Here is a 19,196-nt window from a genome sequence, read left to right on the forward strand (position 1 = left end):
CACTGATTCTGGCCCCAACTCACTGTGATCCCCTCTGACTCTGGCCCCAACTCACTGTGATCCCCCCTGAATCTGGCTCCAACTCACTGTGATCCCCTCTGATTCTGGCCCCAACTCACTGTGATCCCCTCTGATTCTGGCCCCAACTCATTGTGATCCCCTCTGACTCTGGCCCCAACTCACTGTGATCCCCTCTGACTCTGGCCCCAACTCACTGTGATCCCCCCTGACTCTGGCTCCAACTCATTGTGATCCCTCTGACTCTGGCTCCAACTCACTGTGATCCCCTCTGACTCTGGCTCCAACTCACTGTGATCCCCTCTGACTCTGGCCCCAACTCACTGTGATCCCCTCTGACTCTGGCCCCAACTCACTGTGATCCCCCCTGAATCTGGCTCCAACTCACTGTGATCCCCTCTGATTCTGGCCCCAACTCACTGTGATCCCCTCTGATTCTGGCCCCAACTCATTGTGATCCCCTCTGACTCTGGCTCCAACTCACTGTGATCCCCCCTGACTCTGGCCCCAACTCACTGTGATCCCCTCTGACTCTGGCCCCAACTCACTGTGATCCCCCCTGACTCTGGCTCCAACTCATTGTGATCCCTCTGACTCTGGCTCCAACTCACTGTGATCCCCTCTGACTCTGGCTCCAACTCACTGTGATCCCCTCTGACTCTGGCTCCAACTCACTGTGATTCCTTCTGATTCTGGCTCCAACTCACTGTGATCCCCTCTGACTCTGGCTCCAACTCACTGTGATCCCTCTGACTCTGGCTCCAACTCACTGTGATTCTTTCTGATTCTGGCCCCAACTCACTGTGATCCCTCTGACTCTGGCTCCAACTCACTGTGATTCCCTCTGACTCTGGCTCCAATTCACTGTGATCCCCTCTGATTCTGGCTCCAACTCATTGTGATTCCCTCTGACTCTGGCCCCAACTCACTGTGATTCCCTCTGACTCTGGCTTCAACTCACTGTGATCCCCTCTGACTCTGGCTCCAACTCACTGTGATCCCCTCTGACTCTGGCTCCAACTCACTGTGATTCCCTCTGACTCTGGCTCCAACTCACTGTGATTCCCCCTGATTCTGGCTCCAACTCACTGTGATCCCCTCTGACTCTGGCTCCAACTCACTGTGATCCCCTCTGACTCTGGCTCCAACTCACTGTGATCCCTTCTGGTTCAGACTCCTTCTCCGGGCCAGAGGCCTTGAATGCAATAATTATCTTAACTTGATATCCACTCGATGTATACAATGGACGACGGTACATTCGGGCGGCGAAGTAAAATGCTGAGTGGCCTTAATGACTGTTGTTATAGGGTACATGGTATTTAAGAGATCAGTGTCTGTTCCTATACTATGTAGAAAAAGAAATAGAAAGGTACACTTGCTGGATTCACCGAAACAAATCATTGAACCAGCCATAGGGAAAAGACCTGTATGGCACCGGGCATCTTTCCGGGGCAACCGTGTCCACTAGCCTATATCACAAGACTTTGATAAAAAGGCTAGTGGACGCTCTTGCCACGGGAAAGTGGGTTCCAGATGGCTTTGAATGCTGTTGTTGTTTTATTTCGTGTAGAGTAGATGGATAGTAGGAATAGAGTGTGCAAAAAGACATTTGAAATACTACACATACAAATTCAGCACACGTCAGAATCAAATATTGAGGTGTGTGTGTGTGTGTGTGTGTGTGTTTTGTTTCTAGCGCGTATTTATCAGACAAGGCTGGGAACCCATCATAGCATATTTTTCTCTGTCTGAAACTGAGTGTTCCTTTTTTCACGTCATTGCCTAAGGAGTGGCGGTCGGGTAGCCTGGTGGTTAAAGCGTTCGCTCGTCACGCCTAAGACCGGGTTCGATTCCCGACATGGTTACAATGTGTGACGCCCATTTATGGTGTCCCCCGCCGTGATATCGTAAAATCAAACTCACTCACTCACTCATTGCCTAAGGCGGTTGTATCAGCAATTCTACAATCCTCCTAATCAACAGGAACATATACCAACATATCCCAAGTAACAGATTCGGTGACAGTAATTTCAGTGATACACAATAAACAGAACTTGTAAAGCTTACTGTTTTCAAGGGACTGGTCATTTATTATAGGAGAGGGTGGGTCAGAGGGAATCAGGGGGAGGGTCATAAAATAATTCACATATTTGGGGGAGGATCATGAAATGAATATGCAAGGACATCGAGAGGGTCTTACAAAATATGACAAGCATTTTGGGAAGGTAATTATTCTCAGTACACTAGTGCATCACAAACCTCTGATCATCCAATAAATGACAGGTCCCTTAACCTTAAGGTCTATATATGTTTACATCCTGTTCAAGTAACTGGTCGTCTTCGGGGACAGTGATACCAAATACAAACAGTACTAGCATTCTATTCGATCTGTTTCTCTTTTTCACTGCATAAATATCGAAACAGCCAAAGCAGTGTTCGAATAGATGATGACTGATCATATCTTACTTTTGTATGTTGAATTCATTTAGACTCCCAGTGCAGTACAGGCTTATTTGTGTAACCCAATTCTCAGACACTGCGGCCTTGACATGAAAGCCGTATCGCCATGACCTGGAGCTGGTGGAATTTGTCAGCAGTGTGTGGGGATAAAGTGGGGACCTTGCTGACCTATTGCTTCATAGAATACAGTTGAAGCCAAGGAATGCGGAATACATGTTCTCGTGATCAGTTATATTTCGTCTGAGGGGAACATTTTACCGATGAAAAAACTAAAATTATTTATTACTGGCTGGTGTCTGGCCACTATAGCTGGATGGTGTCTGGCAACTATAGCTTGAGGGCGGCTGGCTACTATAGCTTGAGGGCGGCTGGCTACTATTGCTTGAGGGCGGCTGGCTACTATAGCTTGAGGGCGGCTGGCTACTATAGCTTAGGGGCGGCTGGCTAACATAGCTTGAGGGCGAAGGGCTACTATATTTGGAGGGTGTCTAACTACAATAGTTTGAGGGTGAAAAGCTACTATAGCTGGAGGGTGTCTAACTACTAAAGCTGGAGGTGTCTAACTACTAAAGCTGGAGGGTGTCTAACTACTAAAGCTGGAGGGTGTCTAACTACTTAAGCTGGAGGGTGTATAACTACTAAAGCTGGAGGGTGTCTAACTACTACAGCTGGAGGTTGTCTAACTGATAAAGCTGGAGGGTGTCTAACTACTAAAGATGGAGGGTGTCTAACTACTAAAGCTGGAGGGTGTCTAACTACTACAGCTGGAGGGTGTCTAACTACTACAGCTGGAGGGTGTCTAACTACTAAAGTTGGAGGTGTCTAACTACTAAAGCTGGAGGGTGTCGGGCTAAAAAAGCTGGGGGGTGTCTAACTACTATAGTTGGAGGGGGTCGGGCTACTAAAGCTGGGGTGTGTGTGTCTAACTACTACAGCTGGAGGGTGTTCACATACTAAAGCTGGAGGGTGTCTAACTACTAAAACTGGAGGTGTCTAACTACTAAAGCTGGAGGGTGTCTAACTACTACAGCTGGAGGGTGTATAACTACTACAGCTGGAGGGTGTATAACTACTAAAGCTGGAGGGTGTCTAACTACTAAAACAGGAGGTGTCTAACTACTTAAGCTGGAGGGTGTCTAACTACTAAAGCTGGAGGGTGTCTAACTACTTAAGCTGGAGGGTGTATAACTACTAAAGCTGGAGGGTGTCTAACTACTACAGCTGGAGGTTGTCTAACTGATAAAGCTGGAGGGTGTCTAACTACTAAAGATGGAGGGTGTCTAACTACTAAAGCTGGAGGGTGTCTAACTACTACAGCTGGAGGGTGTCTAACTACTAAAGCTGGAGGGTGTCTAACTACTACAGCTGGAGGGTGTCTAACTACTAAAGCTGGAGGGTGTCTAACTACTACAGCTGGAGGGTGTCTAACTACTAAAGCTGGAGGGTGTCTAACTACTAAAGCTGGAGGTGTCTAACTACTAAAGCTGGAAGGTGTCTAACTACTATAGTTGGAGGGTGTCGGGCTACTAAAGTTGGAGGGTGTCTTAATACTAAAGCTGGAGGTTGTCTAACTACTATAGTTGGAGTGGGTCGCGCTAATATAGTTGGAGTGGGTCGGTCTACTAAAGCTGGGGGGTGTCTTAATACTAAAGCTGGAGGGTGTCTAACTACTATAGTTGGAGTGGGTCGGGCTACTAAAGCTGGGGGGTGTCTAACTACTACAGCTGGAGGGTGTTCACATACTAAAGCTGGAGGGTGTCTAACTACTAAAACTGGAGGTGTCTAACTACTTAAGCTGGAGTGTGTCTAACTACTAAAGCTGGAGGGTGTCTAACTACTTAAGCTGGAGGGTGTATAACTACTAAAGCTGGAGGGTGTCTAACTACTACAGCTGGAGGTTGTCTAACTGATAAAGCTGGAGGGTGTCTAACTACTAAAGATGGAGGGTGTCTAACTACTAAAGCTGGAGGGTGTCTAACTACTACAGCTGGAGGGTGTCTAACTACTAAAGCTGGAGGGTGTCTAACTACTACAGCTGGAGGGTGTCTAACTACTAAAGCTGGAGGGTGTCTAACTACTACAGCTGGAGGGTGTCTAACTACTAAAGCTGGAGGGTGTCTAACTACTAAAGCTGGAGGTGTCTAACTACTAAAGCTGGAGGGTGTCTAACTACTATAGTTGGAGTGGGTCGGTCTACTATAGTTGGAGTGGGTCGGTCTACTAAAGCTGGGGGGTGTCTTAATACTAAAGCTGGAGGGTGTCTAACTACTATAGTTGGAGTGGGTCGGGCTACTAAAGCTGGGGGGTGTCTAACTACTACAGCTGGAGGGTGTTCACATACTAAAGCTGGAGGGTGTCTAACTACTAAAACTGGAGGTGTCTAACTACTAAAGCTGGAGGGTGTCTAACTACTAAAGCTGGAGGGTGTATAACTACTACAGCTTTAGGGTGTATAACTACTAAAGCTGGAGGGTGTCTAACTACTAAAGCTGGAGGGTGTCTAACTACTAAAGCTGGGGGGTGTCTAACTACTACAGCTGGAGGGTGTTCACATACTAAAGCTGGAGGGTGTCTAACTACTAAAGTTGGAGGTGTCTAACTACTAAAGCTGGAGGGTGTCTAACTACTAAAGTTGGAGGTGTCTAACTACTAAAGCTGGAGGGTGTCTAACTACTACAGCTGGAGGCTGTCTAACTACTAAAGCTGGAGGGTGTCGGGCTAAAAAAGCTGGGGGGTGTCTAACTACTAAAGTTGGAGGTGTCTAACTACTAAAGCTGGAGGGTGTCTAACTACTACAGCTGGAGGGTGTCGGGCTAAAAAAGCTGGGGGGTGTCTAACTACTACAGCTGGAGGGTGTCTAACTACTATAGTTGGAGGGGGTCGGGCTACTAAAGCTGGGGTGTGTGTGTCTAACTACTACAGCTGGAGGGTGTTCACATACTAAAGCTGGAGGGTGTCTAACTACTACAGCTGGAGGGTGTCTAACTACTAAAGCTGGAGGGTGTCTAACTACTACAGCTGGAGGGTGTCTAACTACTAAAGCTGGAGGGTGTCTAACTACTAAAGCTGGAGGGTGTCTAACTACTAAAGCTGGAGGGTGTCTAACTACTAAAGCTGGGGGGTGTCTAACTACTAAAGCTGGAGGGTGTCTAACTACTAAAGCTGGGGGGTGTCTAACTACTATAGTTGGAGGGTGTCTAACTACTAAAGCTGGAGGGTGTCTAACTACTAAAGCTGGAGGGTGTCTAACTACTAAAGCTGGGGGGTGTCTAACTACTATAGTTGGAGGGTGTCGGGCTACTAAAGCTGGAGGGTGTCTAACTACTAAAGCTGGAGGGTGTCTAACTACTATAGTTGGAGGGTGTCGGGCTACTAAAGCTGGAGGGTGTCTAACTACTACAGCTGGAGGGTGTCTAACTACTAAAGCTGGGGGGTGTCTAACTACTATAGTTGGAGGGTGTCGGGCTACTAAAGCTGGAGGGTGTCTAACTACTACAGCTGGAGGGTGTCTAACTACTAAAGCTGGGGGGTGTCGGGCTACTAAAGCTAGGGGGGTGTCTAACTACTAAAGCTGGAGGGTGTCTAACTACTATAGTTGGAGGGGGTCGGGCTACTAAAGCTGGGGGGTGTCTAACTACTCAAGCTGGAGGGTGTCTAACTACTAAAGCTGGGGGGTGTCTAACTACTAAAGCTGGGGGGTGTCTAACTACTAAAGCTAGGGGGGTGTCTAACTACTCAAGCTGGAGGGTGTCCAACTACTAAAGCTGGAGGGTGTCTAACTACTAAAGCTGGGGGGTGTCTAACTACTAAAGCTGGAGGGTGTCTAACTACTAAAGCTGGAGGGTGTCGGGCTACTAAAGCTAGGGGGGTGTCTAACTACTAAAGCTGGGGGGTGTCTAACTACTATAGTTGGAGGGTGTCGGGCTACTAAAGCTAGGGGGGTGTCTAACTACTAAAGCTGGAGGGTGTCTAACTACTAAAGCTGGAGGGTGTCTAACTACTAAAGCTGGGGGGTGTCTAACTACTACAGCCGGAGGGTGTCTAACTACTAAAGCTGGAGGGTGTCTAACTACTAAAGCTGGAGGGCGTCTAACTACTAAAGCTGGAGGGTGTCTAACTACTACAGCTGGAGGGTGTCTAACTACTAAAGCTGGAGGGTGTCTAACTACTATAGTTAGAGGGGGTCGGGCTACTAAAGCTGGAGGGTGTCTAACTACTCAAGCTGGAGGGTGTCTAACTTCTAAAGCTGGAGGGTGTCTAACTGCTATAGCTGGAGGGTGTCTAACTACTAAAGCTGGAGGGTGTCTAACTGCTATAGCTGGAGGGTGTCTAACTACTAAAGCTGGAGGGTGTCTAACTACTAAAGCTGGAGGGTGTCGGGCTACTATTGCTGGAGGGTGTCTAACTACTAAAGCTGGGGGGTGTCTAACTACTAAAGCTGGAGGGTGTCTAACTACTAAAGGTGGAGGGTGTCTAACTGCTATAGCTGGAGGGTGTCTAACTACTAAAGGTGGAGGGTGTCTAACTGCTATAGCTGGAGGGTGTGTAACTACTAAAGCTGGAGGGTGTCTAACTACTAAAGCTGGAGGGTGTCTAACTACTTAAGCTGGAGGGTGTCTAACTACTATAGCTGGAGGGTGTCTAAATACTTAAGCTGGAGGGTGTCTAACTGCTATAGCTGCAGGGTGTCTAACTACTAAAGCTGGAGGTTGTCTAACTACTAAAGCTGGAGGGTGTCTAACTGCTATAGCTGGAGGGTGTCTAACTACTAAAGCTGGAGGGTGTCTAACTACTAAAGGTGGAGGGTGTCTAACTGCTATAGCTGGAGGGTGTGTAACTACTAAAGCTGGAGGGTGTCTAACTACTAAAGCTGGAGGGTGTCTAACTACTTAAGCTGGAGGGTGTCTAACTACTATAGCTGGAGGGTGTCTAAATACTTAAGCTGGAGGGTGTCTAACTGCTATAGCTGGAGGGTGTCTAACTACTAAAGCTGGAGGGTGTCTAACTGCTATAGCTGGAGGATGTCTAACTACTAAAGCTGGAGGTTGTCTAACTACTATAGCTGGAGGGTGTCCAAATACTATAGCTGGAGGGTGTCTAACTACTAAAGCTGGAAGGTGTCCAAATACTTTAGCTTGAGGGTGTCTAAATACTATAGCTGGAGGGTGTCTAACTACTAAAGCTGGAGGGTGTCCAAATACTATAGCTTGAGGCTGAAGTGGGAAACGTCTGCACCCTCAGCTTTCCTCCCACATGAAGTCGACACCCGTGATATAATTGTAATGCTGTTCAAAGCCGCGAAAACTCTATTCACTCACTAGGACATGTTCTAAGGCCATGAAGCCACGGTGGCTGACTTCATATTACGAAAACAATTTGATTATTTAATCCGGGAAAACATTCTGACAACCACCTGAACTATTAAAAAACCTCGCATGCACACGCAGCGCAATCTTCCCATGACCCCTCGGGGCATGCGCTGCAGGTCTTGGTGGGATAGTTGATTTATTTCACGGGTTTGTAACAGAAACAATAGTTCTCAGTGATTTTACATGACGATGAATAAACGACATTTTGCTAAATAATTTTAGATATTGACTCGGAGTCAACGGGTTGTAAATTAATATCATGTTCCTCTAAGTTCTGACTAATGCATTATCAGCCTACAGTATGACGATAACAACCACCCTCGCTTTTCATGCCGACTCCGGGAAACGCATTCCGGCAAACAGGCAGTTGCACATTTTGTTGATGAAAGTTTGAAATTGGAAAGCTACAGTTGATCTTGAGATACCTGAATGCTGAACTTTCTGCAAGCAGCGTAAGGTATGCTAGGGGTTAGTTTCAAGGAGGTTAAGCACACCATTAACACGTGAGTAATTGGTCCTTATCAGTGGTATTTCCGATATGCACCTGGATGGTGCGTAATCGAGTTCTAATCTCAAGTTTGATCTGATTATGACCCTTGGTTTGTCTGTACCAAACCCATGCTCGTAGGCTTCGAGTAGGCCAAGGACGTTTGTGGCTGTGAAGATCCGGGTTAGAATTGGCCTTCTTGTGGTACGAGGCGACTAACGGGATCGGGTGGTCAGGCTCGCTGACTTACTTGATGCATGTCATCTTATCCAAGTTTCGTAGATGGGTGCTCATGATGTTAATCTCTGGATTGTTTGTTTTGTTGTTTAACCCCGCAATTCCAGCTATGTGACGGCGGTCTGTAAGTAATCGAGCCAGGACGAGACAAGCCAGTGATTATTATCATGAGCATCGACCCACGCAATAGGGATACGATGACATGCATGAACCATGTCAGCGAGCCTGACCACCCGATCCCGTTAGTCGCCTTTTACTCCAAGCATAGTCGCCTTTTAGGCAAGTATGGGTTGCTGAAGACCCATTCTAACCCGGATCTTCACGGGTCCAATCTCTGGATTGTCTGGTTCAGACTCGATTATTTACAGATCGCCGTCATATAGCTGGAATATGATGTTTGTTTTTAAAGCCACATTCGGCAATAACCCAGCTATATGACTGCTGCTTGTATATAATCAAATCTAGACAAGACAATCCAGTATTATGAACAACGATCCCGCAGTCGGGTTATCTTCACCCATCAGCCAAGTCACTGAATATGACAGCCCTTTCCATTTTACGAGGTGAGGTGAGGTGAGGTGAGGTGAGCTGAGGTGAAATTGGGTTTAACGTCGCGTCCAAGATTATTGCACTTATATAGAGACGTGCATGCACGTGTATGTGTGTGTGTGTGTGTGTGGCTGCTTGTACTAGTCCGGACTGATGCCGATTTATAGTGCTAGCTCACTGAGATATCATGCCGCAGTTTAACATAAATACCCCACTCAGACACAGTATACTACTCCGAGCCGACCAGTCCTTGTTTTAGCCCCTTAATGCCGAGCGCCAGGGTAACAACAAGTGCAATCTTTTAACGTCTTCACCTTCCGCTCTCCGGGCGGACGCTCTACCACTAGACCACGGAGGCGGTCTCCATTTTAAGAACACCATAGGCTGCTCCCCAGCAGCCTACTCTAACCCGAATGTCCACGGGGTTGTGATATTGATATAACATACATATTGAAAGACATTGGCACATACACTACGCCTGGAAAGAGTTGCGTCCCTTTGGCACGCCAGGAACCTATGATTATGGGTTCGAATCCCGGTTCGCCCCGATTATGTTTCTAGGTTTGCCAGCGCCATACCCGTGTTCGTGTAAACGTCTAAGACCTACATCACTTTGGGCTTTCCTCCCACATCATGCTGACACGCCGGGATATAACCGCGGTTATGTGGCGTTAAAGATCGTTAAACCTAACTCGCTCACTCACATAAACGACTTGTAAAGCATGAAATTAATATAATTTACTAAATCAACCTTCACCTTATCCCCACACACTGCTGACTTATTCCGCCGGTGTCACCAGCATGATTAAACAGCTTTCTTATGTGGCCGCAAGTGGGTTAAACAAATAAGGTGTAATGCTGTGTGAGAGAAGGTAGAATAGGTCTTCAGCAACCCTTGCTTGCCGTAAAAGGCGACCCGTGAAGATCCGGGGTAGAACAGGTCTTCACCAACCCTTGCTTGCCGTAAAAGGCGACCATGTTTGTCGTAAGAGGCGACTAACGGGATCGGGTGATCAGGCTCGCTGACTTGGTTTATGCACGTCATCGTATCCCAACTGCGTGGACCGATGCTCATGATGTCAATCACTGGCTTGTCTGGTCCAGACTAGATTATTTATATAGCTTGAATACTGTTGAGTGCGGCGTTAAACAAATAAACCTAAATATGCTTCTGGTAATATTTAATAGTCTGTACTTTCTGGTCCAAATTCCATATTCAGCGCAATATGTACAGATAACCATATGCAAATTCATGTTTATCTCCCTAGTCAGGGCTATCTAATACCATTATTATACGTGGCGTGTTGTTGAATGGCTTCATCTGCTTAATGCAGAAGCATGATCAGACTGTTGTCGCATATTTTATGACCCACGAAAAAGTCATTTCATCAACGACCTTCCACCCTTGTGACTAATGTTTTATCCCAATGTTAAGTCAGCTATAAGTGGTGAGGCCGGTCGACCTGTGCTGACGTTAACGGGACGGAGCTGCCCGCACGGAGCGCTATACAAGGGGACCAACACACAGTGTGAAATACAAGGGGAGTAGACAACATGGACAAGGACGGGTGGTACGGGGCTCTGAGAACCAGGGTGGCGGCACCCGGGTACATGAGGAAGCTGGTCCACACTGGGTGCCTGTTCTTCTCCTTCATTGTCGTCGTGAGTATGCTGTAGTCTTCAACACTGTTGTCATTATACAGTAGCGTACTTAATACATTGATTCGGATTCATCGCAATATGGCTGCAATATTGCCGATGCGATGTAAAATTATAACTCACTCACTCACATTGTTTCGGGTATATTGTTGTGGTTAGTCTGCCATACTTTTTGTTGTGATTATACTGTAGACGTAAAACATTGTGTCGGGTATATTGTTGTGTTTAGTCTGCTATATTTTGTGTTGTGGTTATACTGTAGTGTTAAAACTGGTATACTGCTGTAGGTATATCATAGTGTTTAGTCTGCTATACTTTGTGTTCTGAGTACACTTTAGTTTTAAATCTTCTGTACTGTGATGTTGGTATATCATAATGTTTGGCCTGCTTCACTGGGATGTGAGTTTTCGATAGTGTTTATTCTGCTGCTCTCTGGGATGTGAATAAACTACAGTAAACTACGTTTATAACGAACTTATAAGGAACTGACGGATATAACGTACTGGTTTTTTTTGTCCCGGGCATTTGCTGTATACATCCTGTATATATGTGTATAATGAACTACGGTTATAACGAACTAAAAGTAGTGGTCCCTTTGAGTTCGTTATTACCGTAGTTTACTGTAAAATGTTTAATCTTCTACTCTCTGTGGGGTGAATAATCAACAGTGTTTACTCTGCTACTCTCTGGGATGTGAATAAACTATAGTGTTTAGTCTTCTTACCTCTAGGATGTGAATAAACTATAGTGTTTAATCTGCTACTCTCTGGGGTGTGAATAAACTATAGTGTTTAATCTTCTACTCTCTGGGATGTGAATAAACTATAGTGTTTAGTCTTCTTCCCTCTAGGCTGTGAATAAACTATAGTGTTTAGTCTGCTACTCTCTGGGATGTGAATTATACTATAGTGTTTAATCTTCTACTCTCTGGGATGTGAATAAACTATAGTGTTTAGTCTTCTTCCCTCTAGGCTGTGAATAAACTATAGTGTTTAGTCTGCTACTCTCTGGGATGTGAATTATACTATAGTGTTTAGTCTGCTACTCTCTAGGGTGTGAATAAACTATAGTGTTTAGTCTTCTTCCCTCTGGGCTGTGAATAAACTATAGTGTTTAGTCTGCTACTCTCTGGGGTGTGAATAAACTATAGTGTTTAGTCTGCTACTCTCTGGGATGTGAATTATACTATAGTGTCTAGTCTGCTCCCAGTGGCTTTGTTATGTTGGGGGACACAACCAAGGCACCGAGCTTGACCACCCGAGACAATTTAGTCGCCTCTACCGACCAGCAACAGACTTCCGGGATGCTGTTTTAATCCGGAATCCTCATGGAGAGAAGACCAATATCAACACACATCCGGGCTAGGCTGGTGACTTGTCTGATACTGTCATTGTATTCTGACCGCGTTAATAGACCCGTGAAGATTCCGGGGTAGAATGATCTTCAGCAACCCATGCTTGCCGTAAAAGGTGACTATGCTTGTCGTAATAGGCGACTAACGGGATCGGGTGGTCAGGCTCTCTGACTTGGTTGATGCATGTCATCGATCCCAATTGCGTGGATCGATGCTCATGACATTAATCACTGGATTGTCTTGTCCAGACTCGATTATTTACAGACCGGCGTCAAATAGCTGGAATATTGCTGAGTGCGGCGTTAAACAACAAACCAACCAACCAACCAACCGCGTTAATCGTTGTTCACAATATCAATCACTGGATTGTCTGGTCCAGAATAGATTGTTTACAGTCCGCCGTCAATTAGCTGAGTGCGGGGTTAAACAAACAAACCATAAATAAACCAAATTCAAGTTCGTCGAAAATTAACGAGAACTCTTCTGAAATTCACAGGACGGGCGAAGACATTTCTGTTGATTTCTACACGATTTTCAGAAATGTACTAAATACTAGTAATTTTGGGGTTGTTTTCAGACAGCATTTAAAATATTATTTGACAACAAGGAACTCCTTTGACCAAGCTGGTTTTCTCAAGAATTAAAGTACACGCCAGGTATTAACTGACTTTGTCAGCTTTACAATGACGATGCTATTTCTTAGGAAGTTCACAGATAAAAGATAAGATATACAGCTCCTAGAAATATCTTTGTTTGTTCAATATGAGCGAAAGACACGGTTAACGCAGAGAAACTAGGTTATCCAACCGTGGCCTCTTTCAGAAGGGACACCGTGGGTTCGAATCCCAGATTCTCACTGATTATGTTTGTAGGTTTTTCAGCACCATACCCGTCTAAGACATGCGGAACTTTTGGTTTTCCCCCCATATTAAGCTTATACGCCTTTCTATAACTGAAATACTGTTTATTTATAATAACCTCAGGGCCAAGCCTTAAAGGGGTTCCAGAATGAGGAGTCTTCGGGGGATTCTGGTATAGATTACGTCCCTTGTATCCCGGGCTTGGTAAAGGAGTGAGTTAGTGAGTGAGGTTTTACGCCGCTTTTAGCAATATTCCAGCAATATCACGAAAGGGGGGTACCAGAAATGGGCTTCACACATTGTACCCGTGTCGGGAATCGAACCCGGGTCTTCGGCGTGACGAGCGAACGCCTTACCAACTAGGCTACCCGACCGTCCCCTTGGTAAAGGAGTCGATCTTGAGCTGAATGAACCCCATTCTTGTGTGGTGATATTGCAGGAACATTGCTGACAAACGGCGTAAAAACATACTCGCTCACTCACATGACCTGAAATTATATGTTTCCACAACCTGTTGCCGATTATCTCTATCTTGAAAGAAAGTCTAAACATTGGTTAATCAGACAAAGAGATAATTTATGAAATGAACCAACCGTATGCCACCTGTCTACATAACCCGGATAAGACCGCTCATCAAACTATTCCTATTATGATCATACGTCAGTGTTCATTCCTGCGTAAGTTTGGCCACCTGTTCCAGGTTAAAAACTGACTGATAAATATATGTGTCAACAACCACCTGCCTGCGTCACAGCAGACCGTCGGGAATCCAGGTCAGAATAGCACCCCAGTGCCTCCTCATGCTTGAGGCATGTTTGTGAGGGGCCCACCATTTGAAGCTTTGGGATTTAATTTAAAAAAACCCCAAAAACAACTGTCCCCGAAAATTCTTTCAAATAATAATTATGCTTAATTTTGTTGGAAAAAAAGGAAATTGCCTGCCACAATATTACATTGGTGCATTGTGTTTTTAAGTAAAAATTTGTTTGGCTCATAGTTTTAATTAAAACAAAATCTGGTTTTGCAGCTTTAGTCGAAAACATATCAGGTGTAAAATACACAATGTGTTTGTGGTTCAAGTGTATTATGCGTAGACATGTGCTTCAAGTCGTAATGCGATTAGGTCAGTAGGACTTCTATCAACATTTGTATATTGGGCATTCACCGGTCGGGAGACAAGAATAGGTTAGACGTGGTTTGGAAACTTCATTTCCTTTGCGTAAAACACATCATAAAAATGAAATAGAAAATCAAATCTATTTTTATCTATAGCTTTGGCACCAAATTAAGGTAGCGTCGCGGGAATCGTTCAATCAATGTGCCTTTGATACCGTGTGAGTTGAATGCGCTATTGGGTACACACAGAGTTATGAAATGTTTTTCAAAAGCGTCTGTCCCATATTCATGCATGTATGTCTCGCCGATAGCAACCCCTCCCCAACACTGTCTAGACTCTCAGTCATACAACATTATATTTTTGTGAATGAGTTTTTATAGGTTGAAAAAGTTTTACTTTTTGTTAGCTTCTTGTTATTTTGTCAGTATACAGTTGATATTTCATTGTTATTTCGACCCGTGAAGATCCGGGTTAGAATAGGTCTTCAGCAACCTATGCCTGCCAGTAAAAGGCGACTATGCTTGTAAGAGGCGATTAACCGGATGGGGTGGTCAGGCTCGCTGACATCGTTGATGCATGTCATCGATCCCAATTACGTAGATCGATGCCCATGATACTAATCACTGGATTGTCTGGTCCAGACTCGATTATTTACAGACCGCAGCCATATAAGCTGGAATATTGCGGGTCACGTAGGATGTGTTATACTCCAACTCTGTTTATTCTAAGGCGGGATGAAGCGCCCGTTTCACTGACAAAAAACTATTACACATGTCTTGTAGGAAAACAACTGCGTCCTTTTCTTGCAGACAAGTGAACAGTTCTTAATTATATTTACTTAAAAAACATAGTAGAACTCATGTTTATGGCTTTAAAAAATTGAGTTCCTAAACATACAAATGTCGATCTAAAAACGTTTTCTTGGCCTTCGAGTTGCAACTGATTATGCGTTTTCTTTGTGCGTCAGTATATAAAAACTACTCACAGAAAACATTAAATCTGGTTTGGAAAAGAGTGTAAAATTGCAGGAGGGAAGTATCACATGGCCAGATCAGTATACAATGAACATAGTTGCGTTGATAATAGAAACTGCATCCACATTTCCAGTAAAGCATGTGGACAAGCTCTGTTCCGATATAACAATAGACATAAAAATAGTTGGCAGACAAAATTCGAGAAACGTTTGAGCGAAGTTAGTAAATCTTTTTAGATTATGATTATCACTGATTATGTTTCTAGGTTTTTCAGCACCATACCCGCCTAAGACATGCGGAACATTTGGCTTTCCCCCCACATCAAGCTTATACGCCTTTCTATAACTGAAATACTGTTTGTTTATAATAACCTCAGGGCCAAGCCTTAAAGGGGTTCAAGAATGAGGAGTCTTCAGGGGATTCTGGTATAGATTACGTCCCTTGTATCCCGGGCTGGGTAAAGGAGTGAGTGAGTGAGTATGGTTTTACGCCGCTTTTAGCAATATTTCAGCAATATCACGGGAGGGGGACACCAGAAATGGGCTTCACACATTGTACCCGTGTCGGGAATCTAACCCGGGTCTTCGGCGTGACGAGCGAACGCCTTACCAACTAGGCTACCCGACCGTCCCCTTGGTAAAGGAGCGAAGTTAGTAAATCTTTTTAGAAAATACAGAGTAGCACAAACCGGCAGCAAGTTACCTCCCATGGCGGACTTATACGACGACTTCAAGAACATTAGCCATCTACAGAAACTGACTTTGAAAACTAATGTCATTTTCATGATTTTGATTTTAATGTTGTAATTAAAAACAGTGAAACTATATTATTTCCAAGAATATCTTCTGCTGAAGCGTTACCATCTTCCCGAGGCAAGAGAGTTAATTGACTATAAAAGTCCAGTTTCCAGCCTTGCCGAACTAGGCCTGTATTATGGAATTAGATTTTGGCTGGACTAACGAGTCTATGCATAGTCCAATCAAAATCGCGCAATGGAATCAAAATCCGGTTCGTAAACTGTCATGCTGATTTCGGTCTATTGCAGGATTTGCAAAGCATGTGCACCGCCAACTCGTTGTCAAAAGATATTTTCCAAATCTTTTCATGTTTTTAATCAAGGTGCACACGTAATTTGATGGACTTCGCGATGTAAGACCCGTTTTACCACAATAAAGATCTTGATTATCGACCAGATGTTCTTGACTGGGCGCCGCCATTGTGTTTGAAGCAAATGCATGTGATACTAGAGGTGAAATCTGATTGGTCCATAGGAGAGGCATAGAAGGGACATAATTCGTAATAGCCACTGGTGGCGCTACGATCGAGCGTTACAACTTATCAAGGAACTTAAAAACACCAAGGATAGTGGCATTGAGTTCACAGCGTTCCTTCATGCGGCGCAATGGGCGGTCGGGTAGCCTAGTGTATGAATCCCATTTCGTGATATTGCTGAAATATTGTTAAAAGCGGCGTAAAACCATACTCGCTCACTTACTCGTGTGGCGCAAGGGAATCCAGATCTATTTACACTCAACGACCTACATTGCCCACATATATATACCCAGCTTACTAACTACAACTGTCCTGTTCCGCAAAGCGATCTGGGCACCGTTGTACAAAAACAATAACCTTAGCACTACGACTGTCGTAAGTCTATGTTAATGTATGGGAGTTACGATCACCTTAGCCCAAAGATCGCACTGTACAATGGTACCCTGAACTATACGTCTGTCGTTAGTCTATGTATGGGCACAAATAGACTCCAGCTATAGCGCTAAGACTTTATTGTGAAAGGGGACTCTTGGTATCAGGACTCTCTGGTCTAGTGGAAAGTGCGTTTGCCGTGAGAGCGGAAGGTCGGCGGTTTGATCCCCGACCGCATCATATCGTGGACTAGCCCAATGCAACCAGCATTAGTCCGGACGAGTACAAGCACGCGCACACACACGCGAAGTTAAACCCCATTTCACCTCATCATAATATCTTACGCAAGGATAATTATTTATACTTGACTTACGATATAACGGACAAGAAAGAGTGAGAATGGATATTGTGCCGGTGAAATATAATCTGATTGTCTGGATACTGTTAACCGTTAGTATAGTCGATGTATCACTGGTTATTATCCCCGCCACGAAGTCGAGGGGGAATATAGGAATGGGTGCTGTCCGAAAACCGTACAATATTTCTTCACCAAACTTGTCAAATAGATAGGTCTAGTGGTAAACCTGTGCCTTTTGATAGTTTGGGATTTTTTAAACATTTATTTTTCGAGTTTCCATAGCAACGGCTTTGGCTCAGACTGAAAATGGCGGTAGTGCTCGTTTCCGGTGCAGATCTGGAAAACCTTACAATGTTTTTTACCTTTCACACAACCGAACATGTCATAATGGCGGGGAATATGAGTATTTTATGCTCGTTTCAAAATGTTATGGCTATGAACTATTTTTTGTTTCCAGGGAATGTGCAGTGCCCAAACTGGTCCCGCGCTGTTGGACCTTCAGCTCATCACAAACACCAATACCCAGCAGTCTGCGGTGTTCTTCACGGGAGCCTCCGTCGGGAGCATGTGCGGCTCGCTCTCCATTGGCTACCTGTTTGGCCGATTTAACAAGCATGTGCTGATGTCCTTGATCTTGCTGGGGGCAGCTGTGGCCGTCGGGGTTATTCCTCTGTGCTCGCCGTACGTTCTGATGGTGTTCATGCACGGAGTCGTGGCCTTCTTCAGGGCTGGACACGTTACTTGTAAGTGACTTCTTCAGTTTGAATCCCACTTGCCCGTGAAGATCAGGGTTAGAATATGTCTTAGGCAACTCATGCTGTCGTAAAAGGTGACTAACAGGATCGTGTGGTCAGGCTCGCTGACTTGGTTGATGTATGTCATCGTATCCTAATTGCGTGGATCGATGCTCATGATATCAATCACTTGATTGTCTGGTCCAGACTCGATTTTTTTACAGACCGCCGTCATATAGCTGGAATATTGCTGAGTGCGGCGTTAAAAAACAAACAACCAACCAGAAACAGTGTATCTTCTGCTGTCAACCACTAGTTTAAAGGCCTAGAATTTAGAGGCTTCCGTAATATAGCTGGAATATTGCTGACTAAAATGTAGCGTTGCTTCTTTGGTCTTGTCTACATTTTTCAATTTCTTTATTTGTTAAATTATAAAGTTACGAACATTTGTGATGAATACCTGCAATTATACCCCTATAACCCGAGTTCTGGGACATTCTGATGACGAGTGAGTACCTACTTTATTATGTCACGGCAGAGGACTACTTTAAATTGGTAGGATATGGCAATAGGAATTAAATGCTTTGAATTATTTATATAATTCTGCTTCTTCTTATTGAACAATACACAAAATTCACCTCAATCAAATTTTTGTTATGATTATCGTATAATAAATATGGAAGAAACGGCATGAACAACAAGAGATCACAAACATTGTGGTAATGTATTTTTCTCTTCAAGGTGGTAACACAGATCTGATCAGGACTTGGGAAGCTGAAAGGAGGGTGTTCATCCAGATTCTCCATTTCTGTTTTGCTCTTGGGGGTACGCTTTCCCCACTCATCACAGAACCCTTCCTTGCATACAGAACAGATTCTAACAACACAGGAGGGGCAGACAACTCTACCACTCCTATATCTTCCGTCTGTGTGAACAACAGTGATTTTGTAAACAACGAAGAGTGTGATATAGTTGTTACAGAAACAAAAGTCCAATACGCGTATCTTATAACAGGAATCTTGTTCCTGGTAGCCTCACTAACCTTCCTGGTCCAAAGATGCTGCCACGGGTCCCAAACGCATGTAACCAAGACATCTACGAATGGATATGAGAATTTGGACAAACCATTACCGATGAGGTATATCTTTGCTACAATGGCATTCGTGGTTATGATATTTATCTTCCTCGTGGCAGTTGAGACCTGTTTAGCATCCTTCCTTCTCACCTTTGTGGTAGTTCAGCTGAACTGGACGAAGACCTCAGGGGCCAGAGTGACGTCAGTGTTCTGGGCCTGTTACGCAGCCATGAGGTTTGCAACCATCTTCTTCACAGACCTTGTGTCCCCATTCGCGCTCATTCTCGTCACCTCCATCACC

At 44.7% G+C, this 19,196-nt stretch overlaps 1 protein-coding gene across 2 annotated transcripts in view; it reads left to right on the forward strand.

Annotated features, from left to right (window-relative positions):
* The first annotated feature begins 10,386 nt into the window (after window positions 1-10,386).
* LOC124112496 (sodium-dependent glucose transporter 1-like) overlaps window positions 10,387-19,196 on the forward strand; it is a 9,490-nt gene continuing 680 nt past the window's right edge. For both annotated transcript variants that reach the window (XM_046472641.2, XM_048397563.1), the window contains exons 1-3: window positions 10,387-10,782; window positions 17,544-17,829; window positions 18,562-19,196. The exon at window positions 18,562-19,196 is cut by the window's right edge. In XM_046472641.2, coding sequence (XP_046328597.1) covers window positions 10,675-10,782; window positions 17,544-17,829; window positions 18,562-19,196 — 1,029 coding nt within the window. In that variant the 5' untranslated portion in view covers window positions 10,387-10,674. The remainder of the gene's footprint in view (window positions 10,783-17,543; window positions 17,830-18,561) is intronic.

The sequence above is a fragment of the Haliotis rufescens genome, unplaced genomic scaffold, assembly GCF_023055435.1.
Source record: "Haliotis rufescens isolate VD_foot unplaced genomic scaffold, xgHalRufe1.0.p SCAF_17, whole genome shotgun sequence".
Lineage (NCBI taxonomy): Eukaryota > Metazoa > Mollusca > Gastropoda > Lepetellida > Haliotidae > Haliotis > Haliotis rufescens.